This window comes from Bos indicus, chromosome 10 (genome assembly GCF_029378745.1).
Source record: "Bos indicus isolate NIAB-ARS_2022 breed Sahiwal x Tharparkar chromosome 10, NIAB-ARS_B.indTharparkar_mat_pri_1.0, whole genome shotgun sequence".
Classification (NCBI taxonomy): Eukaryota; Metazoa; Chordata; class Mammalia; order Artiodactyla; family Bovidae; genus Bos; species Bos indicus.
Window position 1 is genome coordinate 37,979,420 of NC_091769.1, and position 27,345 is coordinate 38,006,764.

The following is a 27,345-nucleotide window of genomic DNA, read 5'->3' on the forward strand; positions in this document are numbered from 1 at the left end:
CCTGAAATCAGTACTTCTTCACTGGAGGGTTTTTACAAGGGTCTGTTTCAGGCTTCAAAAATATTGCTCTGACTAAGAAGTGGAGAACAGATGCCATAAATAAGGAGGGGGATGAGGGTGCCAGGATCAGATGACCAGTTAGGAGGCTACTGTCACTGAACCTGAGTGGGAACAGTGGAGGTGATAAGAAGTGGTAGGATTAGGACATAGTTTGTAGAGCCAACAGAACTTACTGACAGAGTAGATGAAAGCTGTAAAAGTAAAGAAAGAATAAAGAAAAATTTGTATTTCTGACCTGAGCTCCCGGATAAATGGTGGTACCATTTAATGAGATGGAAAGTAGTGAATCTGAGGATTGGGATGTTTAAAGTTTTATGGAGTTTAGAGAGGAATAGGGAACACAGATACAAATTTGAGAGTCATCAGTGTATTGATATTACTAGGTATTATTTAAAACCATAGACTAGATGATATGATCTAAGTAGAGTAGGCTGCAAGGGCTAAGGCCAAGGGCATTGCAACATTTAGATGGAAAGATGAGGTGGACTCAGCAAATGAAACCAAGGAGTGGCCAGTGAGGCAAGAAATGGGTATGTGGTGTTGACCAAGTAAAGAAACCACCTCAACAAGGAGACAGTCAAATGCTATCAATTATAAACTTAACAGTTATTTCTGATTATTTAATTGATTTCACCCAGATTGTAGGCTCCAAGAGGCTGGTACATGGCTCATCTTGTTCATCACTGTATCGAACATAATGCCTTCTATCAAAGAGTGTCATATTGTGATTTATATGAAATATATATCTGGTCATTTAGAAGACCCAAAATATATTTCTCATATATATTTGGTCTTTGTCCACAGTTCCTGACTCACAGTTCCCCAAACTCTTGAAATTTTCTGAGAGGTAAGAGCAATGGGAGCACTTTTTGTAATAGTATTGGATCTCTAGTCCTCAGTTCCTGAAATCACTTCAGAGCCATAAAGGGGAAATGGGTGTCTTCTTATTCATAACAAGCTCCTTTCTACCATAACTGGGTTTATGTTACTAAGGTGACTTTCGGAAAGCACCAAAGGATGGAGGCCGCTCATCAGAGGAATCAACCATATGATGAGAGGGTTGGAACTTTCAGTCCATACTTGTGTCCTCCAGGGGAAGGAAGGCGGCTGGAGGCTGAATAAATTACCAAGGGTCAGGGAACTCTGCTCAACAGTATATAACAATCTAAAGGGAGAAAGAATTTCAAAAAGAATAGATACATGTACATGTATTACTGAATCACTGCTGTACAACACACTGTTGATCAAACTATACTCCAAAATAAACTAAAAAGTTAAAAAACAAAAACAAAAAAATTTTTTAAATGACCAGTGGTCAATGATTTAATAAATCATACCTATGTAATGAAACCTCCATAAAAACCCAAAGTATAGGGTTCAGAGACCTTCTGGGTTGGTTAGTATGTGGAGGTGCTCAGAGAATGGTGCCTTAGAGAGGGCAGGAAAGCTCCACACCCTCTCCTCATACCTTGTTATATGCAGTTCTTCTATCTGGCTGCTTAAGTTATACCCTTTGTAATGAAATGGTAATCTAGTGGAAAACTGGTTTCCCACAACCTGGGAGCCACTCCAGCAAGTTAATCAAACTCAAGGAGGGAGTCATGGGACCCTCATAACTTACAGCCATTCAGTCAGAAATACACATGACAGCTAGGACTTGCTCTGAAGTGGAGGGCAGTCTCCTGGAAATAAGTCATTAACCTGTGGAAATTGATACTACTTATCTCTGGGTAGATGGTGTCAGAACTGAGTTGAATTTTAGGAACTCAGCTGGTGTCAGAGAATTGCTTGGTGGTATGGAGGAAAAAAAACATGTTGGAATTGTGGGTGAAGATCCCTTAAATAGTATCTAAAAACTGTTAAAGAATAAACTTTTATTTGTAATAATATTTACTATCAGATTCACATGATCTTTTTGTCTAAGTCTCAAAGAAAAAAATAATAAATGTAGAAAAGAAAACTAAAAGTTAAAATGAATTGGGAAAGGCCTAGTTATAAAACCTGGGAATTTTTATTTTGGCCTGTTTTTCTTGGCATAAACTATCTGTGTTACAGCTCAGACTTTTCCCAAATTGTCAGAGGTAGAGGCTTCAGAAAACAAAGGATGAAAGGGAAATGGACTGAAACCCTACACATGTAAGAATGAAAGAGGCAGACTTTGGACCCCTTTCCTGACTCTGGACCCTGAGGTTCTCATAGGTCCCACAAAGTGAGACGCTTCTTTCCTGAAAAGTGGAGTCCCTGGTCGTGGGGTCAGCATCTGCCTTGCTGCGTGAGTACTCAGACTGCTACTGCTCAGTGTTGTGCTGGTACTGGGTGGTGACAGGGACGGCTCTAAACAGTTTTTATTGCCAGATGTCCTTTTATTATGGAATTCCTTACATTTATTATAGTATTGAATGTTTTAGAAATGTAGCATTTATGCCACTGGGCCTCAAGTAAGAAATAGCTCGTTACTATGATGATGATACTGGAAACCTGCAGGAAGGATGCAGGGCACAGAACAAAGGAAACAGGAGGAGAGCTAAAAGTGCTGAAGCACTGAAGGCACCCTACTGAGAACAAATGGTCAGATGATTAGAGCTCTGCAGATACCTTAAAGAGCAAAACATTTCAAATGCAGCAGAATAATTTTCTAATTCAGGACTATGGTTGTTCCAAATGCTAAACTTCAACAGATTGGGATGGGATAAACAGGACAGGTCAAGGACTTTTCCAATCAGAACAGGAGCTCATTGTGCTCCTATTTCTTTTTCCTGTTTCCTTTTTCTCAAACTGAAAAGGAAGCAGAACAAAATCTGAAGAAACCTTCCAGATGATTCTGACACTTCCCTCTAGGAAGGTATGATCTGTATCTCTCCATTGAGAATTACTGGAATCTAGTATACATCTGCCTGGAGAAGGCAATGGCACCCCACTCCAGTACTTGAATCTAGTATACATCTGCCTGGAGAAGGCAATGGCACCCCACTCCAGTACTCTTGCCTGGAAAATCCCATGGGCGGAGGAGCCTGGTGGGCTGCAGTCCATGGGGTCGCTAAGAGTTGGACACGACTGAGCGACTTCACTTTCACTTTTCACTTTCATGCATTGGAGAAGGAAATGGCAACCCACTCCAGTGTTCTTGCCTGGAGAATCCCAGGGATGGGGGATCCTAGTGGGCTGCCGTCTATGGGGTCGCACAGAGTCGGACACGACTGAAGCGACTTAGCAGCAGCAGCAGAAGTATACATCTGACTCCTTTACTTCTTTTATTTAATAATATATTCTTAGAAAATACAAACTTATCTACAGAGTCCAGGTTTCTCAAATTAGGGTAATGTGTACCCTCAGGGGATGCAGCCATATACCAGAGAGTTTAAAAGTCATTTGATAAATGTGGCACAGTTTCCTAGAGAATTTTACTCAGAGGTAAGACACTTAATATATTTTATAATACAATGAACACAGGAAGTTAGAAAGCAAAATTCATAGGAACCTTTAGGATAAATCAGAATGCAGAGAAGTTGTGGACTCATGGCTGACATTTTAAGACTGGTCCCAGACCTCTTGAGAACATGCTTATACTTTGCTGCAATAGGAGAAATCGGTAAAACAGTGTGAGAAACTCTAGAAGCATTAACATCACTGGGAAGCTGAATCTTCCTTGAATGGAAGTAGGGACAGGAGGGAGGTTGGGGGAAGGAGACTGGGGTGGGGGGTGTGGAGAAAAGAAGAGGGAGGGCCTGAGCAAGGTCTAGATAGACAACAGTGCAGTGTTATTTTTTATGTGGTTACCATTGTTGATTATTTGTGTCAACTGTCTATTCAGGTGCACTTACAAATAAGAGGTAGTTGTTTCTCTTAATCCTAATTCTAATGGGATATACAATACAATGTTTTTTCTAAAGCAAATTATTCAAGACACAAAGTACATAAAAATCAAGTACTACGTCTGAGCAATTAGATTCTGATTAATTTTGATTTTCTACTTTTCTGTAATTTCCAAACTTCTTTTATGACATGTATTGCTTTCAATAACAAGAAAAAATTGAACAGAAATGCATTATCTAAAATAAGTTAATTGTATACATAAGCAGGTGTAGTCCACAAAAATGCATGGCGCAGCTCCTGCCACATGGAATACCTTATTCTTCATGGTGATCAGTCATCTGACAAAGACATAGTACCTGAGGGAGCATTATGTCCCCTCTCCTTATCCTTAGCACAAGTGAATCGACAGCTTTTCATATTTACCTCCACATGAAACCCCAGTTTGCCCTTTCAAAGAAAATGCAGATAAAGTCCAATTACTGTAAAAACAAGAACTATTTGCAATGTGATATTGGGGACTGAGAAGTCTGATTCCTGAATAATCAGTTAATAAATGGTAAATTAATGGATCAATAAAGCACTTAACCAGTAGAGCACAATGGCAATGCTGTCTTGGCTGTTTCAAAGATAGATTACAGCAAAAGAAAGTGCCTCACTTCAGTGATAAGTAGATGCAATAGAGGAAAAGAAAGGTTCTACATTTCTCTCTTCCAGGAATTTTTTAGCAGCATTGGTAGAGGAAAACAAAACAAAACAAAACAAACTGCATCCTTTGGAGAAAAGAACCGAAAAAAGAAGAGAGATCAAATAAAGAGAATGAGTTGAAGAAGCTGCAGAGTTTTAGGCTGTTTTCATCACTTATAAGATACTAGAACAACTCAGGAGTGCCCCCTGGTTGGCTGCCCCAGGGCAGCTGACACAGCATGAGGCAGCCTCAGCCACTGTGCTGCCTGTTACCAAGGTCATTTTTCAGGTGCTCATCAGCCCACGAGGTAGACTGGCAATGTCCAAGCTTTAAGATGTCTCCTAAAATGCCCAATGAAAAAGATAAGCAACATTTCCTTTTTGCCTTAACAGGACAAAGCAGCATAAGAAATTCTCTTATTAATATTAATAACATAGAAGTAATGCTGAGTAGAATACAAGAATGAAAAGTAAGATAATTGTAAGCAAATGCAGTGTCCCTGGGGGACATATAAAACCTCTTCAGGTTAACATGATGCTTTACAATTCATAAAACAGTCTCACAATTATCTCATTTATATCCTAACAACACTGTGGGGTAGGTATTTTCACCATTTCACAGGCGAAAAAGAAAACAGGCTTAGGAAAGCCATACAAATGGTGTGTAGCAAAGCTCCAGCTGAAACAGATCTTTTAAACTCAGTGTCATTTCTACCACGTAAGAGTTACAGCCGGTCAGCAGGCTGTACTCTGCAAACCTGCAAACCCTGTAATTGCCATGCCTCAAGACTGAAGAGAGCCAAGAGACAGTGACAGAGATATCAGTGGTTTACTGGATAGGATATCTTACACATCCGCAGCAAAATGGTCCTGGAGCAACACCTCGCAGTGCCTGGCAGACAGCAGGCAGACCACGGCAGCAATCGTTGCTCCTAGGGGGTGAAGGAGGCTACCACTTGCAGGGGAAACTGACATCAGATTGGTTCAGCAGTTACCAGGGAAACCAGCAACTGGGGCAAATCCCTCAGAGCCCTCAGATTTACAACCATCACAAGGGCTGATGGCTCTCTTTAATAAACAAGGAAGCAGAATCATTCTTGGCTAAGGACTAGAACAATCACTAGCTGGGGCAGGGGGCAAGGATGTTCCTGTGAGAAGGGTATAGGTGGGAAGCAAGAACTGGTTGAACAGGGGATGTGCAGAGAGCAAGAGAAGAGCCATGTTAAGTGGTGTGACCATACAACAGGCAAGGCAAAAACAGTATAAAATTGAAATTATCCTTGAAAGCTTCTTAAGATGCCCACAAAGTATAGGACAGTAGTTGTACTAGATGCAAAATAGCTCGTTTTTCCCTCAGCATTGGGAGAGACTTCTATTTCTTCAGATGAATGTGAATGAAGCTACCTACATTTAGGGGCTATACTGTACCCCCAAACTACTTTTCTTTTAAACATAAGAATCACACTCAGTACAGCCTGATTGCTGTTGATGAGTGACAGCGTGAGGCAACAGCAGATTCACAAGGGCTCTGCACCCTCACCCTCAGGACAGGGCATGGCTGGCTGAGCCAAAGCACAGGCAGAATCACAGACACCATTAAACTGCTCCATCTCCTGAATGTGCAGCTGAATTTAAGTGAGTCTAGTAAATATGGGTATTCTGTGACTCTATTGTATTCTATAGTTACATCAAATACCCATTCATTGGCTCAGACATACGCTGAATGCCTAAGATGCTGGGTGCTAGGAATGCAAGAATGAACAAAGCAGTCTTGTCTCCAGAGTGTCTGCATTTAACAGAAGCAATAATCAGATTAAGCAGAGTTTGTTCAATTTGGCAAACTTTCACTAAATGACTGTCACTGTGCTAATTTCTTGAGAAAACTGAGCTAAATGTGCAAGGTCCTGGCTCTAATGGAGTTTATCTAGAAAGGCGACACAACAAAGTACTGTTCTCAGAGTTTAGCATAAGAAATCGTTCCTGTCTGAAAGCAATCAGAGGAGACTGTTGCATCTGAGTCGGGCCTTCAACTTCATAAGACAAGCAAGCAGCATTATAAAACACAGGCATTCCAGGCAGGACAAGCTGGAAGAAGGGCCAGGAGTCCCATCTGACTGCACTGAGGGGTCCAATAAAGCTGATACACATTAAGTACAACCGAGAATGAAGGAGATAATTAGAAGAGGGAAAGCAGGAATTCATCCACTTCTATCTCCACTGCTTATACCCAAGTCAAGACCATCATGGTTCCCTTGCCTCCTGCCCAGGAAGGCGCCACCTCCCAGCCTCTCTTGCAATTAGAACTGAGCCAATGTGATGTAGTTCTGGTAACAGGGTACCAGCCAAAGTGCTCAGATCACTTCCAGGTCTGTTCTTAAACCCCCAAACCATTATCTATACTTGCTCTTCCCTTTCCTGATGACTGTAAAGGCCATGGATTAAAGATAGCAGAGTTAAAATATGGGTGGAGCCTGGTTGTTCAAGGTACCACTAGAGTTGCCCAAGAGAGAGGCCCAACTTAACTACACTGTTTTGTGAGCAAAGACAAAAAAAAACCTGTGGTGTTAAAACACTGATTTTTAAAATATTTCTTTCCAAAGTACAGCTCAGTCTCTCTCAATGCCTTCCTAAGTAGTCTCTAACTCTCTGCCTCATTTGAACACACACAACTACAAAAGCAATCCTCTTCAAACACATACTGGATCACCATGTTCCTGTTTGTTAGACTTGCAGGGCTTCCTGTTGCACCAGAATAAACTGAAATGCCCAACAAGACTGGCAAGGCCCTGTATCACCTGGCTTCTGCCCTCCTTTGCAACCTCATCTCAAACTACTCTCTCCCCTCATTTACCACACTCTATATGCACATGTTCTTCCTCTTGCTTATAACCTTCTTCCTCCTGTTTTTGCTCTCCATGTGGCCATTATAGTCCCATTTTTTAGGGCTCAGCTCACGTGGGCAGCCTAAGAGAGAACGAGTGAGAAACCTTCCAACACCTTATTTTATGGGACGTTCCCCCTTGTTACTCTCTAGATCAGCCTCTTGTTTGTTTCAAAAGCAGCCCATCTGTACCTTCTAAAAATTTAACTCTGTTGTTATTAGAGTCAGGGGAGCCTAAAACACCTCTAAGTCCCCCAAAGCAAGAGGCAAGCCTGCTGAATTTTGATGGAAGCACTGTATAAATAGTCCTGTTCCTAAACCTGGAAAGTATATCAAGATTAAGGACACCTGGATGGCTTCCTCGCTCATGTCTTTTAATGTTAGCAATCCTCTGGCAGTGTATGAAATGGCTCATCGATACATTTTACTTTCAGGCTTACCAATGATGTGTATATTTATGGGTTTCATTAGTCTTCTCAATTTGCTCATTGATGTGGAGGAATTCAAGATAGATAAAACTGCCCCAGGCAACTCTCAGAAATAGCTCTCTTTCTCAAAACACTTTAAAAGGATTTATTTAAATCATAAGATGGCAACAGCAAGACTGAATATTTTTATCACTATCTACATTTCTGAAAAAGTTCACCCAGCACTTTTTAAAAAAACTTAGAATTTGAAATATAAATTCATAGGAAATCATAAAAACAGTACAAAGAAGTTCCCTTTACCTAGTTTGCCTTAATGGTAATATCTTAAATAACTAGAGTACAATGTCTAAAACAGGAGAATAACATTGTTACAATCCAGAGAGTTTATCGAATTTCACCAGTTTTAGCTGTACTTACCTGAAGAGCTGACTCATTTGAAAAGACCCTGACGCTGGGAAAGATTGAGGGCAGGAGGAAAAGGGGACAACAGAGGAGGAGATGGTTGAATGGCATCACCCACTCAATGGACATGGGTTTGGGTGAACTCCGGGAGTTGGTGATGGACAGGGAGGCCCGTCATGCTGTGGTTCATGGGGTTGAAAAGAGTCAGACACAACTGAGCGACTGAACTGAACTAAACTGTGTGATTTTATGGTTCTATACAATTTTATCACCAGAGGAGATTCTTGGCCTAGCACTTGTCTCTTATAGTTGCTATACTTTCGAAAGCTAATAAAAACAATCCACAAGTCCTGTATCTGAGGATTTAACCAACCAAATTAAATATATTAAAAAAAATCCAGAAAGTTCCCAAAAGCAAAACTTAAATTTACCAGCAACTAGTTTCAAGCATTTATATTGCACTGGAATGGGTGAATTTAACTCAGATGACCATTATATCTACTACTGTGGGCAAGAATCCCTTAGAAGAAATGGATTAGCCATCATGGTCAACAAGAGAGTCCGAAATGCAGTACTTGGATGCAATCTCAAAAACAACAGAATTATCTCTGTTCGTTTCCAAGGTAAACCATTCATTATAACAGTAATCCAAGCCTATGCCCCAACCAGTAATGCTGAAGAAGCTGAAGTTGAACGGTTCTATGAAGACTTACGAGACCTTTTAGAACTAACACCCCAAAAAGATGTCCTTTTCATTATAGGGGACTGGAATGCCAAAGTAGGAAGTCAAGAAACACCTGGGTTTAACAGGCAAATTTGGCCTTGGAATACGGAATGAAGCAGGGCAAAGACTAATAGAGTTTTGCCAAGAGAACACAATGGTCATAGCAAACACCCTCTTCCAACAACACAAGAGAAGACTCTACACATGGACATCACCAGACGGTCAACACCAAAATCAGACTGATTATATTCTTTGCAGCCAAAGATGGAGAAGCTCTATACAGCCAGCAAAAACAAGACTGGGAACTGACTGTGGCTCAAATCATGAACTCCTCATTGCCAAATTCAGACTAAAATTGAAGAAAGTAGGGAAAACCACTAGACCATTCAGGTATGACCTAAATCAAATCCCTTATGATTATACAGTGGAAGCAAGAAATAGATTTAAGGGCCTAGATCTGATAGATAGAGTGCCTGATGAACTATGGACTGAGGTTTGTGACATTGTACAGGAGATAGGGATCAAGACCATCCCCATGGAAAAGAAACGCAAAAAAGGAAAATGGCTGTCTGGGGAGGCCTTACAAACAGCTGTGAAAAGAAGAGAAGCGAAAGGCAAAGGAGAAAAGGAAAGATATAAGCATCTGAATGCAGAGTTCCAAAGAATAGCAAGGAGAGATAAGAAAGCCCTCCTCAGCGTGCAAAGAAATAGAGGAAAACAACAGAATGGGAAAGACTAGAGATCTCTTCAAGAAAATTAGAGATACCAAGGGAACATTTCATGAAAAGGTGGGCTTGATAAAGGACAGAAATGGTATGGACCTAACAGAAGTAGAAGATATTAAGAAGTGGTGGCAAGAATACACAGAAGAACTGTACAAAAAAGATCTTCACGACGCAGATAATCACGATGGTGTGATCACTCACCTAGAACCAGACATCCTGGAATCGGAAGTCAAGTGGGCCTTAGCATCACACGAACAAAGCTAGTGGAGGTGATGGAATTCCAGTTGAGCTCTTTCAAATCCTGAAAGATGATGCTGTGAAAGTGCTACACTCAATATGCCAGCAAATTTGGAAAACTCAGCAGTGGCCACAGGACTGGAAAAGGTCAGTTTTCATCCCAATCCCAAAGAAAGGCAATGCCAAAGAATGCTCAAACTACCGCACAATTGCACTCATCTCACACGCTAGTAAGGAATGCTCAAAATTCTCCAAGCCAGGCTTCAGCAATATGTGAACCATGAACTTCCAGATGTTCAAGCTGGTTTTAGAAAAGGCAGAGGAACCAGAGATCAAATTGCCAACATCTGCTGGCTCATCGAAAAAGCAAGAGAGTTCCAGAAAAACATCTATTTCTGCTTTATTGACTATGCCAAAGCCTCTGACTGTGTGGATCACAATCAACTGTGGAAAATTCTGAAAGAGATGGGAATACCAGACCACCTGACCTGCCTCTTGAGAAACCTATATGCAGGTCAGGAAGCAACTGTTAGAACTGGACATGGAACAACAGACTGGTTCCAAATAGGAAAAGGAGTACGTCAAGGCTGTATATTGTCACCCTGCTTATTTAACTTCTATGCAGAGTACATCATGAGAAACGCTGGGCTGGAAGAAGCTGGAATCAAGATTGCCGGGAGAAATACCAATAACCTCAGATATGCAGATGACACCACCCTTATGGCAGAAAGTGAAGAGGAACTCAAAAGCCTCTTGATGAAAGTGAAAGAGGAGAGTGAAAAAGTTGGCTTAAAGCTCAACATTCAGAAAACTAAGATCATGGCATCTGGTCCCATCACTTCATGGGAAATAGATGGGGCAACAGTGGAAGACTTTATTTTTTGGGGCTCTAAGATTACTGCAGATGGTGATTGCAGTCATGAAATTAAATGACACTTACTCCTTGGAAGGAAAGTTATGACCACCCTAGATAACATTAAACAACAGAGATATTACTTTGCCAACAAAGGTCCATCTAGTCAAGGCTATGGTTTTTCCAGTGGTCATGTATGGATTTGAGAGTTGGACTGTGAAGAAAGCTGAGTGCCGAAGAATTGATGCTTTTGAACTGTGGTGTTGGAGAAGACTCTTGAGAGTCCCTTGGACTGCAAGGAGATCCAACCAGTCCATTTTGGAGGAGATCAGTCCTGGGTGTTCACTGGAAGGACTGATGCTGAAGCTGAAACTCCAGTACTTTGGCTACCTCATGCGAAGAGCTGACTCATTGGAAAAGACTTTGATGCTGGGAGGGACTGGGGGCAGGAGGAGAAGGGGGTGAAAGAGGATGAGATGGCTGGATGGCATCACCAACTTGATGGACATGAGTTTGAGTGAACTCTGGGAGTTGGTGATGGACAGGGAGGCCTGGCGTGCTGCGATTCATGGGGTCGCAAAGAGTCGGACATGACTGAGCAACTGAACTGAACTGAACTGAGGTTTTACAAGCAATCTAGAGATGAGTTAAAGTATATGACAGGATGTGCGAAAGTTATATACAAGTATTATGCTGTTTTATATGAGGGAGTTGAGGACCAGTAATCCCCGAGGGCCTGGAACCTATCCCCTGCCGATATCAAGGGTTGACCGTACTCATAGTAAGATACATTTACTCTAATTTAACTACAATTTTAACATCTTCACCTTCAGTTTAACAGACAGAAAACAGGATTTATGTATTCATGAGAGCTGATTTTTCTTACATTTCTTGAGCAGGAGATTATTAGGCAAAGTACGATTCAATTTTCTTAGCATTTGTTGAAAATTTAGGTGCCAGGCACAGTGTCAGGAGAGTATGGGATAATAAAAACAAAGTAAGACATAGCTGTACCTCCAGGATTTAAAAGCCAGTAGGGACGTACTAAGTAAAGTTTGGATGTAATTTCCCCAAACACCATAGTGCTTTCCAAAAGCGAATGTCAGCCTTTATTGAAACTGAGACGTGCATAAGATTCCCAGTAGACAGCATCAACTCTCTTGGTCTGCACGTGCTACAAGGGCGAGCACCACTGGTTACTGGTAGGGTGCTGACAACATGCAACTTGTTAAGATAATGATATTCTCTGGCAAGAAAGTATGATTTTTAAGAATTCACAAACAACAGACATTCACAGTAAAAGTGGCTTTGGAAAACAACATCATTTAACACCTTGATTATGAAATATATTCCCTTTGGTCCTGTCTCAGAACATACAAAGTTGGAGACATATTGTTTATCTGACCTCTGATATAGCTAGGGAAGCAGTCACACTAAGTACTGGCATGGTTTTGGATTGCTGCTGGAGAAGGTTTGTTGCTGTTTTTAACTACACTGGTTGTTCAGTAAGGAATTTAAAATTTTGAAAGAACAGTAATTAAACTCAAATTCAGGAATGAAGTCCAAATTATAATATTAACCATTAGACACCATTAATTCACAAGAACATTCAAAGTAGAGTAATTTTTCTGAAAATGAAGACTGCAGCAGGGCATTGTGAGGAAAGCAGGAATCAGAAAGTGCAAAGGTCAGATCTTTCTGGACCTGGTATCACACTGATACTAGTCATCAGAACATCTTTTAGTCACCAACACCTTTTCCCCAATTATCCTTCTCCCATCTACCTGCCCTCTGCTCCTACTCACTGCTTACGGAAGATCAAAGAGCAAAGAAGAATCAGAAAATGTTATGAAAATGTTATGTCTGCTCTCTCTTTTCTAAAATGGGGAAATTACTATATTTTCTATTGTTATCAGGCGACAGAATAACAGAGAAGCCTCTAAAAGAATGTCCAAATGAAAAACCAGAGAACAATATTTTGTAAATTTAAATTGTAGGTCTAAGTTTCAAACTTTAGCTGGTGAACATTATAGTCTTCTTTGGAATGTAGGCATAACTAAGCAGAGAATGTAATTAAAAACTTTTTTTGCTGTGGAACTAATACATCAAACTGTCAATAAAAAAATTATTACCACCCAAGATGAGAAAGTTGGAACAATTCCTGGCTCCTCCTGATTCTAGTCTTACAAGTAAAACTTCATTATTTCATTGCAAGTAATGTGAACGCTACACATTTAAAAAAATCCATATATAAAATATAAATATGAGAACATATTCCAAAGTGACTCATATACAATGTAGTTTTGCCATTTGTTAGCCTATATGTTATAACCCAAATAGCCACATAGAAAAGAACAACACAGGCTCACCTACTTAAGATCTCTAAGGACTCAAGACTGTATGTTGCCTCTCTGCTTTATATTCTATTTATATATTATACAAAAACTGCATTTTTCACAAAGAAATATTTATTATATGCAAATAAGTTCACTGTGCAGTAGACAGTCTTTTAGTCTTCGACACTGACAACACTTTAGAATATGAAACTTCCACTAGGGCTTCTCTGGTATCTCAGCAGTAAAGAATCCACGTGCCGATGCAGGAGACATGGGTTCAATCCCTGGTCAGGGAAGATACCACATGCTGCAGTGCAACAAAGTCCATACACCACCACTATTATCACCACTCTGTGATCTAGAGCCTGTGAACTGAAACCTTTGAGCCCGTGTGCTGCAACTACTGAAGCTCGTGAGCCCTAGAGCCACCGCTCTGCAACAAGAGAAACCACTGCAATGAGAAGCCTGCGCACAGCAACTAGAGAGCAGCCCCTGCTCACTACAATAAGAGAAAGCCCATGCAGCAACAAAGACTCAGCACAGCCAAAAATAAGTAATTTTTTAAAACTTAAATTAACAGGCAGTAAAGCCCATGTGTTGTCCTTTGTAGATAAAACTTATACACTGATATTATTATTAATCAATGTGTGCCTTGAATTTATGTTTTCAGTAGTAGTGATTATCTTGCATTAAGCTCTGACCAAGTTTCCCTTGAGAGCAACAGAATCTTCTGAAATTTAGCTGGTTGGGGTTTGATATGCAATTTATGGTAAGCCTAGTCACCCCTAATAGGCCTCACTAACTGATGCTCTTAGGAAATGTTTCACTGACCACAGACAAAATGGAGCCAGTAATCTTTACTGACTACTCTCCCATAGCATGTTAACACATGATATGTAACCCTCAAGCCCTCAACAGATATATTCCTGATCTGGACATTTCCTTCTGGTCAACAAATTAGATATAGGATTTACATAATCTGAACTATCAGCAATTCAAAACTACCAAAAGAATCACAGCAGGAGCAGTTAGAATGCTACATGATAAACAAATCTAAAACTCTTAATGACGTATGTTCATCCAGAAGGGAGAAAACACACACATGTGCAGACATGGATAATGTCATCATCAGTTAATTTAACCACATTTCTCATGATGTATTAAAACAGTACTATTTTTTAAAAAGTATTATTCTAGGAACCACCTAACTCATTTACAACACCCTCAATGGTACAATGCTTGGTAAGAATAAATACTAAAAGAGAAAAAAGAATTAATCCACAGAACTCACAAAGATGATTACCTGGTAGTCTGGTTTTGTAAAATAATCCAAAGAGGAAATGTGCTCCAGAAAGATGCTGAATTCTGGAGGGAGATGTTTCAACATAAGCCTGTGGTCATACCTCTCCTTAATAGAGCCCACTTGTTCCTGGGAAATAAAGAGAAAAGGAACCAAAGTCAATTTCTCTTGGAAGCTACACATTAAGAGCCTCTCAGTAACAGTCTCAAGGGTATATAAAATTGAACAATATAATGTGACAATTAAAAATTAAAAGCCTACTGACATTTCTTTTCTTGGCAACCATCAGTGTTTTCTCTGTTTTGTAGATATTCATTTGTGTCATATTTTAGATTCCACACTATAAGTGATATCATATGGTTATGTGTCTTTTTCTGACTTACTTCACTTAAAAGACCTAATTGACTTTAAAAAAGAAAAAAGAGAACTAGTGAAAATAAAGCTAAGAGAGCTCAAAATTTAATCAGAAATGACAGTTGTACTTAAATTAGCATTTTCATAGAAAAAATTATAATATCAGCTCATAGAAAGAAAAATATACATATTAGGATATAGTGAAAGGGTTGGAAAATGTTAATTCTTATACATAAGTATAATTTCAACAAAAAATGCCTACCCAGGAGAAATTTGTACTCCTTCCACTACCAAAACTGATGCTTCCATTTTCAAAATTACCTTGTCCTTTATTTTTCTCCAAGGGAGCTGACCAACCACAAATTCCACCAACATATAGAACAAGGACCAAAGGTCATCATGTCTTCCCATTTCCTTCATAAGCAAAAGAGAATTCAGTCACATTACATTACTGCTCCTGTGAGTTCATTACATTGTCTAAGGCCTAACCATTGTGTTTTCATTTTTCCATAAAACTATCTGGCAGGTATATTTACATATCCGTAAAGCTATAAAACAATCTACATGGTAGAACAGATTTACTGAAAAATTTTCGATATAAAGAACACCCAAAAACCCAGAAATACTGGAAATAATGTATTTAAGAACCCATTAATTAATAAATGAGTTAATTAATTAGTAAAGGAAGGTGGTTGCCAAGGAATTCAGAGAAGTGGGGGAAGGGGAGTCAGTGCTAAGTGGGTACAGAATTTCAATGTTGCAAAATGAAAAAGTTGTAGAAATCTGGTGCAAAATAGTGTGGATATACTTAACACTACTTAATTGTATATATCAAAATGGTTAAGGCGGCAAATTGAATGTTATGTGTTCTTTACTACAATATAAAAAAAAGATGAAGCAGCAGCAAAGAAAATCTTCAGAACCAAAAGGAAAAGAAAGCTGGAAACATGAAAAGCAACCTAAGACCGAAGCTTTGGTTTTGGCTGTTTGGAGGCATCTGTCATAGGTTTATCAACCAGGGTTTTATCAGTCATGAAGGGGACAGGTGTAAAAACATTAAGCCTACACAAGACAGGAGTTGCAACTGAGACACTGCCCCACCTCTCCCCACACCATGTACCTAGGACCCTCAAGGGGCTATCTTTAATGCAGTATTTGGTATGTATGTTATTACTACAATAATTTTATTCTTGGTAAAATTTGACCACTATCAAAGAGATAATGTTTTTTTAAAACAAAAACAACAACAAAAAACAACATCCTGAGAATCTGTTACCACGGGCCTGCCCCTCACTCAGATTTGGGGTTTAAATTTATATTGTCTATGTGGTCCAGGAAACCAAGTCCAGAAATGGTGTTTTCTGGGTGATCCTATTCTGCAGTAATGACATATCAGATGAAAATCCTCTCAAGGTAAAAAAGCACCCCTAAATTTAGGTCTCTTTGAAATCTTATAGATAAAACCCCACCAGATCATTATTTGAAATAGCCCAGGTTCCTCTGTCCACAGGATTCTCCAGCAAGAATACTGGAGTGGGTTGCATTTTCTTCTCCAGGGGATCTTCCTGACTCAGGGATCGAACCCACGTCTCCTACATTGGTAGGCAAATTCTTTACCACTGAGCCACCAGGGAAGCCCTTAGGAAGCATTACAAATCTCAAAAAGAATGAACATAAAGAAATCCACACCAAGGCAGATTTGAACATTTCTACAGGACACCAAAGACAAAGAGAAGATACCAAAAGTAGTCAAGAAAAAAAAAAAGACGATTAAATGCAAATTTCCCTGGTGGCTCAGATGGTAAAAGCATCTACTTACAATGTGGAAGACCGGGGTTCTATCCCTGGGTGGGGAAGATCTCCTGGATAAGGAAATGGCAACCCACTCCAGTATTCTTGCCTGGAAAATTCCATGGATGGAGGAGCCTCATAGGCTACAGTCCATGGGGTCCCAAAGAGTTGGAAACAACTGAGTGATTTCACTTTCACTTTTCACTTTCAACAAGAATTAAATGGACAAAGATCTCAGTAAGAACCACAGAACCAGAAGTAAAATAATTTCTTCAAAGTATTGTGATAAATGGGCTTCCCAGGTGGTGCAGTGGTAAAGAATCCTCCTGCCAAAGCAGGAGACATGGGTTTGATCCCTGCGTCAGGAAGATCCCCTGGAGTAAGAAATGACAACCCACTTCAGTAATCTTGCCTAGAAAATTTCATGTATAGAGGAGCCTAGTGGGCTACAATCCATGGGGTTGGAAAGAGTCGGCCATGATTGAGTGACGGAGCACATACACATTGCAATAAAACAAATATTAACAAAGGATTAAAATGCAGGAAAACAATGAGATGAAGTAAACAGTATTCAAGTATTTTGAAAAGTCCTTGTATTGTTTGGAAATTATTCATGTTAAGTTTCAAATTCTCTAAATAAACCTGCTTTCACTTAAAAGAAAACAAAAAACAAACAAAAATGGTTAAGATTTAGGTACCCCCAAAATAGAAATGCAGTGCATTAAGTTTAGAAATGATCAAATCAAGGTCACAGAGCATGGAAGAAAGAAGTATATTAGAGTTACCTGGGAATTATTTTTAAACTAGACAACAATCTCTCAAGGTTCTACTAGTCGTATTCCTCTGTCACCATATACACTGACAATCAGTATTGTGAAGCTATGCTACCATATAAAGCATACTACTCCTCAGATGTGTTGGGACCAGAAAAGAAGGGTAAGAACCAGTGCAGTATGTGATCAAATTTCCCTATCAACATTAATAAGCAGGTTAACAGAACAGCTGATAGATCACTCTACGCTGGAAAGGCTTTTAGAAGAAATCTCTACTCTTTAAATTAAAAAAAAACACACACATAATCTATTTCTAGTAGTTATTTTGGAAATGCTTATATTATGATCCCTGAACATGTTTATGCTTATCTCAAAATGAATTTCATATTTCAAAGATTCCAATGTGAACATATAACAGAATTAATTAGAAAGCATAGTACTTCTAAAATTTTGCAAGAATCTATCTGGAGAATGAATACTTTCTTTTCAAGATAGAATAATTAACTAAATACCAAAAAATAAAACACACTGAATCAAATCAAATGAGTTACAAATGCTTAGCAGAGTATTTCACACAGATAAAAAAATACTTTAACTATTTTCAATTTATAATTACATCCTGAGAAACCAAGGTAACTGAAGCATTGCATATAAAACCACAGGATTCTAGTCCTATTACATTTAGCATCAGTCAAGTTTTAATTAAAGCAGTTTTGGCTGCACAAGAATAAGGCAACAAAAATCAAGAGATTTCTCTTTATCAAGGAATCACATGTTAAATTTCCCAACTCTGTCCAAACAAGTTCAAGGATTGAGAATCCATAAAGTACTCACCTTTCCTACTCATAACTAAAGTTCAGGGTGAGGAAAAAAAATATTAGAGCAAAATAAAAGGATAAAAGTAAGAAAAAAAGAGAGGTTTTTAAAATTTAACCCAAAAAGAGATGAACAACTCACTCAAGATGAAAGAAAAATTTAAGTTTCTATATTTTAGATATTCATAAAAACAAATGTTTGATGGAGAGTATATAACAGATTAGATGTATATTACAGATAAAATGATGACCTACATTTCATTATGTATTGATAATATGAATTCCCAAATAACTTCTTGAAATAGAACACAGATGTCTTATTTATGCAAAATTCTTTAATAAATGTATTAATACTTACTTATATCTAATTAAGGACACAAGATTCCCCATAGATGTATATATAATTAGCTATTATATTTTCTGCCAGATTCAATTTTATTTTCTCTGCAGCTGCACACATCTATTATATATCCACTATACACCTTACCATGCCTTAGTATTACTAACACCTCTGTACTCTAATGTAAAGAAGTCAGTCTGATTCAAGCATCAGCATGCGCATACAGCTATGACTCTAGTTCAGACACCTACCCTGTTCCGATGAGCATTGATTGATGCATAACGAACTGTCCCTCGAAAGCCTGCCACAGCTCGAGGCTACAAAACCAAGCAAAGAATAAAAAATGAGCTTTAAATAGCATAAGATCCAGCACAGTTGAGCTCATGAAGTAGAAGGGAGAAAGATGTATTATAGTCAAGAAAACATGACTTAAATTTCTAACTTTTTTTAATAAGTGAAATTATAAAAATTAGAGGAGAATATCTCTAAATCATACATTTAAAATATAATAGCTATTAATGAGTCATATTTTAATTATCAATGAATCTCATTTTTTCTACCTACATTTTAAAATAAAGTAGGATTTATGATAAATAAACTCTATCCATGAGAAAAAATAAATGCTTTCATGTACCCAGAATCATTCCAAGCATCATAGTATATACGTTAATATTCAGACTCTGGTTATAAATAAGTACATTAAAAACATAAAGTCTAAGTAAACTAAGATACCAACCTCTTTGTCTTGGGTATATCACTCAAACTCAATTCAGAGATGGTGGCAACTTGAACCTCTCCCTGTACGTGTAATTCACATATTCATCAACTCAAGTTATAGTGCACTTATTATGTGCCAGGTACTGGGAATAAACTCTACATAATATGTGAATCCAAGTCCCAGAGAGCTCAACTTGGAATAAAGTCCAAATTCTACTTATTGGGCCTACAACACGTTCCAAGATTCTGGCACTTGCCTCATGCCAAAATGGATTTACTTGAGGTTTCGCCTTCAATAAAGTTTGTTTCTAGCACAAGACTTTGTACTTGTCATTCTCTCTAGCTGGAATACCATCTCTCTACATGCCTCCAATGGCTGGCTCTTCTATCCCAAATTCAGCCCTCTGCGTGAATGTCACCTCCTCAGAGAAATATTCTTTAATCATCGTAATTTAAAATAATATCTGCCCTTGCAATGCCACTCTGTTCTTTTACTCTGCTTTTTTTTTTCCACAAAACATCTTTTGCTACCTAAAATTAATTTTATTCATATTTTTACTTATTTGGTTTTTCCCTGCTTCTTTCAATGGAATATAAACCCTGTGATGGCAAAGTCTTTTTTGTGCCCACTTTACAGACACAGAAACAAGTTCCAAAAAGTAAACTTGTTTGAGGACACAGAATTAGTAGGTGATAAACCAAGGTCTTCTGACTTGAAATCATATAGTCTATTTCATGCTAAATCACTTCAGTCATGTCTGACTCTGTGCAACTCCATGGACTGTAGCCCACCAGGCTCCTCTGCCCATGGGATTCTCCAGGCAAGAATGCTAGAGTGGGCTGCCATTTCCTTCTCCATGTTTCTACTTTACTGCTTCACAAAGATCAAGTCAGTGCTTTTAAGATTCATGGATGGTGCTGTAGCTCAACAGGAAAACTGACATATTTTAAAATGATCATGGCCAATAATTTTCATTAGTAGAATTTTTTGCTCTCTTTTTCAGTAATTTCAAATTATCCTCAATTAACATGTACTAATGTGGTAGTCTGAAGAGATTACAATGAATGTTATTTTAAAAATCTTCAGGTACCAGAGTCATTTCAGTCATGTGCTATACACAGATAAACATTCTATGTGTTCTTCCTCCATTTGTTCATTTCTGCAACCTGTGTTTAATCTATTCGTATTAATTATCTACTTATTTCTTATTTCATCAAATTATCTTTCTCCTTCAGTTATTCCTTTTTAGTTTCAAGATTTAACTATTTTTAAAATGTTTTTCGTATTTAGTGACAAGTCTCAGGAATCAAACATTTCTGCAATCTATTTAAGCTCCCTTTTTTTCCTTAGCTGCTATTCACTGACAATCACAGTCAACAGATCTCAATATTTTCCTAAGACATCATGACTAACAGGAATATCTAATATTCTCAATTTGGCTGATGTAACTCTGAGGTTGAAGATTTCTCCTTCTAGAAGAAAACCATTTAAAAGTCCTTTGTTCTGGCTCTGACCTTACTTTTGCCATGGAAAGGTTGAGACAGAGGTAAAGAGAGATCAGCTGTCTAGGGAGATTTTGATGTGATCCCTCCAAGAAATAATACCAGGTCAAAGAAATTCAGCCACCTTAAATAATGCAGAAAAAACAATTCAACCTAACTGGGGAAAGCAGCTATAAATGCAGGTAACTGTAATTGAAAGTAGATTATAATAAACACCATTAGCAAAGTACAATGGGCTATGAAAGTCTAGGAGTGGTAAGAATTAGTTCTACTTGGTGAGAAGAAAGGAGAAGTCCTATGGAGGAAGGATGTCTTAAGAATAAGGAAACACATAACTGAGCCTTGAAAAAGGTGATCTCCAGAAACTTCCTCAATTGATGGTAATTTGGCAATAGCTATTTCAGACGGTAAAGATCTGCCTGCAATGCAGGAGACCTGGGTTCAAGCCCGGGTCAGGAAGATCCCCTGGAGAAGGAAATGGCAACCCACTCCAGTATTCTTGCCTGGAGAATTCCATGGATGAAGGAGCCTGACAGGCTACCGTCCATGAGATCACAAAGAGTGGGACATGACTGAGTGACTTTCACTATTAACCATTAAAGTTGCAAATGCATATGTTCTCTTTGACCCAGCAATTACACTTCTGGAGATTTGTAAAGATATACAAATATTTGCAAAGATATACACTTTGCAGCTGCTCTATATTCTGACATGGAAAGATCTCCTAGATACACTGTAAAGTAAAAAAAAAAAAAGGGAAGTGTACATCATGCTACCTTTTGAAGCAAAAAGGAAAAAATAAGAGTACACATTTGTATTTATTGTACACAAGAAAGAATATGTTAAGGAACTAAATGTTAAGAACAGAGGAGCCTGGCAGACTATGGTACATAGGGTCGCAAAGAGTCAGACACAACTGAAGCAACTAAGCAGAAGCAGCATGCAAGCATTATCTAAAATGCCCAGTTCCCAGCAACAACAAAAAATTACAAGACATGCAAAGAAACAGGAAAATGTGACCCATATATGTAAAAAAAAAAAAAGTAGGCAACAAAAACTGCTTATGAGAATGACTAGATGCTGGATATAAAAAAGATTTCAAAGTAGGTATTATAAATATGTTATAGAACTAAAGGAAAGCTTGATTAATTAAAGAAAGGCAAGTATAACAGCAATGCCATATCAAACAGGGAATATCACTAAAGATAAATTTTAAAACAGAACTAAATGTAAATTCTGCATATGACAAATACAGTAACTGAAACAGAAGTAGTATATGATGTAGAAAGAAGCTCAGACTGCAAAAAAGACGCTTGATCCTCAAGGGGTAATGTGTGTTCTTACAAGATACACTCTAACTCTGTACATGTTTTTAAAAGCTGTAACACTCAATAATAAAATTAATGAATACCATCTGTAACGTAATCATAAACTCTCTATGATACTTCTTGGATGATACCCATTCTGATACACAATCGGCATTTCTTTAAAAAGAGTGATACTATAATAAGTTAATCCTCAAATATTTCATAATAGTATGAAAAATCTTACTGGTCTGACGTCACCACAGGAATTGGTAAACTGTCGAGCCAAGCCAAAATCAAGCATATAACATTTCCGACACGTACTAGGAAAGCGACCCATGGCAAAGTTTGACTAGAAAATAAAGGACGAAAACATACCTATTGTTATTACATGTAGTCCTTATATCTTATCCTTCCTGTATTTTAATTCTTCTATTTAAACTCTATATAATACACATCCCACTTCTACTGCTCTAGTCAATGTTTATTGGATATTAACACATAATTTTGCTGCAGGTTCTATTAATGCCTAAGATCAGGTGAACTTGAGCAAAAAAAATTTATGTGACTATTATAAAATTACATAAAATACAACACTGATTTAATTGGAGTCAGTACTCCAATAAGTTTCTTGAAATTCTAGTCTAAGTCACTACTTAAACAAACACCCAGCCCTTACTTTTTAAAATGGGAAGAACTAGGAGTGAACGAAATAGAATATATAGTCCAGAAATTGAAATGAGTTTCCTATAAGCATCATGAAGCTGAATTTCACTAAGTGCAAAAATAAAAATATAATTCAAGGAAACATAACAGACTTAAGGACAATGTATTTTCCATTCTTCCCTTAACAAAGATAAATGTGACATTAAATGACCACAAGTTTGCAAAACTGGGTATAATAAGTAAAGGAATTTATAAAAGCAAAAGTCTAATTGTTATAGAATTGTTAGCTTTTATTTTAAAATACTGTTCTAGTTAGGGAGCTTTCTAATCAAACTGGAAACTCTTCAATTACCATGGTTCTCAAATAATGACATTTAACTTGACATGGAAATAAAAGCAGGAAAAATCTATATTACATTAAGTCTGACTCAACTACGTTAATTTTAGCTGTCATTTTCATGTAAACTGTTTAATTTTTGAAATCATGTAGCAACAGATGGGTAAAATTTTCAACTGCAACAAGCAACACAATAAATTTATAGTAAATACAGCATATCAGAAACGGGTCATTTGCCCTGTGAGTAATACAAAAACCAAGAAGGAGAAAATTAAAGCATATTTAACAGTTACAGAAATCGCAATTTCTAGGAAAACAGAATAGAAAAAAATACTATATTGGCACTGTAGCACTCAGGAGAAAAAGCAAGCTCTTTTATAATTGATGGTTTCTTTCAAGTATAATTTGTCACTTGAGAAATAGTTCAAAGAACACAACATCTAAAAGCAACATGCATCTGTATTTTTAACCAATATCAGAAAAAAGAAATCCAAAAATGACTATCAATTTAGGTGTAAGGCTAAGTATCAGTTTTAACACATAAATCAAACATTAGTTATTTTTAATTTGGCTGCTGAGCAACACTTTCATTGTTTGAGAAAAGCTCTTGATTATAAGTTATAGTCTATAATTACAATTTTTAAAAAATTAAAAGGCAAGTTATAATACACTTCTAGTTTACATCTCTGCCACGGAAATTGAAATATTATCTTGTATTTAACATAGAAGCCTACATTTGTAATTTACTGTGTCCCATCATAAGACTGGGCTTCCCAGGTGGTGCAGTGGTAAAGAGCCTGCCTGCCAGTGCAGGAGACACAAGAGATGTGTGTTTGATCCCTGGGTTGGGAAGATCCTCTGGAATAGGAAATGGCAACCTGTTCCAATATTCTTTCCTGGAAAATTCCATGGACAGAGGAGCCTGGTAGGCTACAATCCATAGAGTTGCAAAGAGTCTGACACCCTGAGTGACTGAGCACACACACACATCATAAGACCAAGAGTACCAAGCAAACTCATTCTGAGCTCCGGCAGGAAAAGGCCCCCTACCGGTTTGATGTCTCGGTGCAAGAATCCCACAGAATGGATGCTCTCAATAGACTCCAGAATCTGTCTACCCAAGCGAAGAGTAGTGCTAATGGTGAATGTGCCCCGGGACTGGCTCCGGCGTAGATCTGCCAGATTCCGGCCCTGTGGAAACCAAATAAACGCTTTCAAGTACGCTACTGAAAGCATGAGAGAAGAGCAAAGAATTATTCGTTTACCATTAAAAGATGTTTTGAGTGAAATAGCAAGGATTTTATCTGAATCATGATCCTCTCACTCAAGAGAAGAATTCTCTTAAGATAATGTATGAACATTTCAGACAAATGTAAGAATAACCAAAGTTTTTTTTAAAGTTGTTTCCTTTTTTTAAACTTTTTTTTTAAATGAAGGACTCTTTAAAATCTATAGTACTTCACAATTTGCAAGTTTCACACACATGATTTCATATAACGCCATAAAAACACTTTTCAAAAATCTCTTATCCCTATATTGCCCCATCTCCTGCTTCCCTCTCCCCACTGTGAACCTGCTTCTTTTTTGTTCTACTCACTAGTTTGTTATAATTTTTAGATTTCACATAAAAGTTATATCTTATACTATTTGTCTTTATCTTTTCTACGTCTATAACATATTATGTTCCTGAGTCGTCATGTTTCCCTTTGTCACTGATGTCATAACAAAATGTAGTCTTGATTACATAAAAAAGATACACATACACAGGGCAGTAATTCCTCATTATTGCCTAACATATATTCCTATACAAACTACTTTTCTATGTCACAGCTTCCTTATAAAATGGGGCCAATAATACTTACCTTATACTGTTTTATAAGGCTTAAACAAGATCCATGTAGTGTCTGGCACACAGTAGGTACTCAATAGGTGCTAATTACTATTATAAATAAAAAGGTATGAAACAATCACAGCAGTAGATAAAAGCAAAGAATTTATCTAGTCTGTGCCAGATGTATTACATTCATGACTGTATTTAGTCCTTAGCACCCTAAACAAAAGTTGCTACACCAATATTTCAGATGAGGATACTAAGGCTCAGAGAGTTTAAATAATGTTAACCTGTTAAGATAAAGTTGTTCTTCAAATCTAAGTCTGTTTAACTGGAAAGTGTTCTTTTTCCATTTTACAGTACTGATCTACCCAGAAGACTCCTTATTGAGTAGGTAACAAATCAGCATTCTGATTGAGAGCAGGCTATGATGCTGCAGTTCCACCTGTGGCATTTATATGAAGAATTTATATTCATAGTAATATGGAATGAATATTATTAAATAAAAAAGGAAACTCATTTCTCCCTAAATAATGCTATAAATTTAACATGATCCAATAACTATGCAAGAGGATTTTATTATTAAAAATTTTAAACATACTCAAAAGGAAAGAAAGTAATATAATGAACCCTCATATACCTATCCATCACTCAGAATTAATAATTATCAATTAATGGCCAATCTTTTTTCATCTGTTATCCACCCCTCCTCTCCCCATATGTAACATACAATGTCTCCCTTCCTACACACATATACTAGATAATTCTCATGTAAATTTTAACCATAATTTCATCTACATATATTAGGCAAAGAAATGAAAATATATAATAAAATCAAAGAAATTATATGCCAGAAGTTCTATCACAAAAAATTTGAAACTGGAAATATCAATATGAGCCATGATATATTTTTTCTTGTAAAAAAATTTATATACCCTGAACCTATCCACTTGAAAAGAATTTAAAACAATGACCAACCCAATTGGAGGGACCCACAGCATCTAGATTCTGGTCTCTAAACACCATTTCTCATTAGGAGGAATCAGAAAGTAAACTAAAGTCGCTCAGTTGTGTCCGACTCTGTGCGACCCCATGGACTGTAGCCTGCCAGCTCCTCTGTCCACGACATTTTCCAGGCAATGATAGTGGAGTGGGTTGCCGTTTCCTCCTCCAGGGTCAGAAAGTAAGGATGATGCTGTCAAAGCTCCCTACTGGGAGCCAATTCATTTTTCTGAAAACTTGAAATTAAAAGAATCAAACATTAGTCCTGCCTTTCTGTGTGAAATGTACCTAAGGATAACCTAATAATTGATGGGATGCTTTTAAAAGAATTCCAGTAATAAACAAAGAGGAATTGTAAAATTATAACTGTACATTTGCAACCCCACTGAAGTAAAGAATTTTGGCAGTGATTACTAACAGGTTGATAAAACCTAAGAGAAAAATCAGATGCCTGCGATGTGGGAGACCTGGGTTCGATCCCTGGGTTGGAAGGATCCCCTGGAGGAGGGCATGACAACCTACTCCAGCACGGCAACCCACTCCAGTATTCTTGCCTGGAGAATCCCTATGGACTGAGGAGCCTGGGGGGTGATAGTTCATGGGGTCACAAAGAGCTGGACATGACTGAGTGACTCAACACACACAAGAGAAAAATTATGGGAACTTTAAAATGGATGGACCTCAGAACCTCACTGATTCAATCTTAACACAACTAAAAGAGACAAGCAGACACTGTCTCCTGATATAATATAAATAGGAAGCACACAACCCATCTCTGAACTATTCTAGCAAAATAAAACTGGAATCTGATCTAATCACAAATTTATAGAAAATATAGGGGACAGAAGAATATGTTAAGTATTACCACATGGAGACAATTAGCAAAATCCAGAGCATTGAAACTTCTGCATAACAAATAACTTTTTTAATCAATGACAATACAAACAACAACAAAAAAAAAACTTAAGAAAAAAAAATGAGAGGGAACTTTTAAAAAGAGGCTTAAGAGGGACTTTCCTGGTAGTCCAGTGGCTAAGACTCCAAGCTCCCAATGCAGGGGGCACAGGTTCAATCCCTAGTATCCCTGGTTAGGGAACTAGATTCCACGTGCCACAACTAAGATCCTGCATAAAAACTCCTCATGCCACTGCTGCTGCTGCTAAGTCACTTCAGTCATGTCCAAGTCTGTGCGACCCCAGAGATGGCAGCCCACCAGGCTCCCTGGTCCCTGGGATTCTCCAGGCAAGAACACTGGAGTGGGTTGCCATTTCCTTCTCCAATGCATGAAAGTGAAAAGTGAAAGTGAAGCTGCTCAGTCGTGTCCGACTCTTTGTGACCCCATGGACTGCAGCCCACCAGGCTCCTCCGTCCATGGGATTTTCCAGGCAAGAGAACTGGAGTGGGTTGCCACTGCCTTCTCCGACACAGTGATGATCAAATCGTCCACAACTAAGACCTGGCACAGCCAA

General features: G+C 38.0%; 1 protein-coding gene across 12 annotated transcripts in view; it reads right to left on the bottom strand.

Moving 5' to 3' along the window:
• The window catches only part of TTBK2 (tau tubulin kinase 2), a 137,199-nt gene that overhangs the window by 30,724 nt on the left and 79,130 nt on the right, over positions 1-27,345 (bottom strand). For all 12 annotated transcript variants that reach the window (XM_070797370.1, XM_070797374.1, XM_019968613.2 and 9 more), the window contains 5 exons: positions 24,094-24,234; positions 22,288-22,392; positions 18,768-18,833; positions 15,119-15,211; positions 14,447-14,572 (listed from right to left, as the gene is read on the bottom strand). In XM_070797370.1, coding sequence (XP_070653471.1) covers positions 14,447-14,572; positions 15,119-15,211; positions 18,768-18,833; positions 22,288-22,392; positions 24,094-24,234 — 531 coding nt within the window. The remainder of the gene's footprint in view (positions 1-14,446; positions 14,573-15,118; positions 15,212-18,767; positions 18,834-22,287; positions 22,393-24,093; positions 24,235-27,345) is intronic.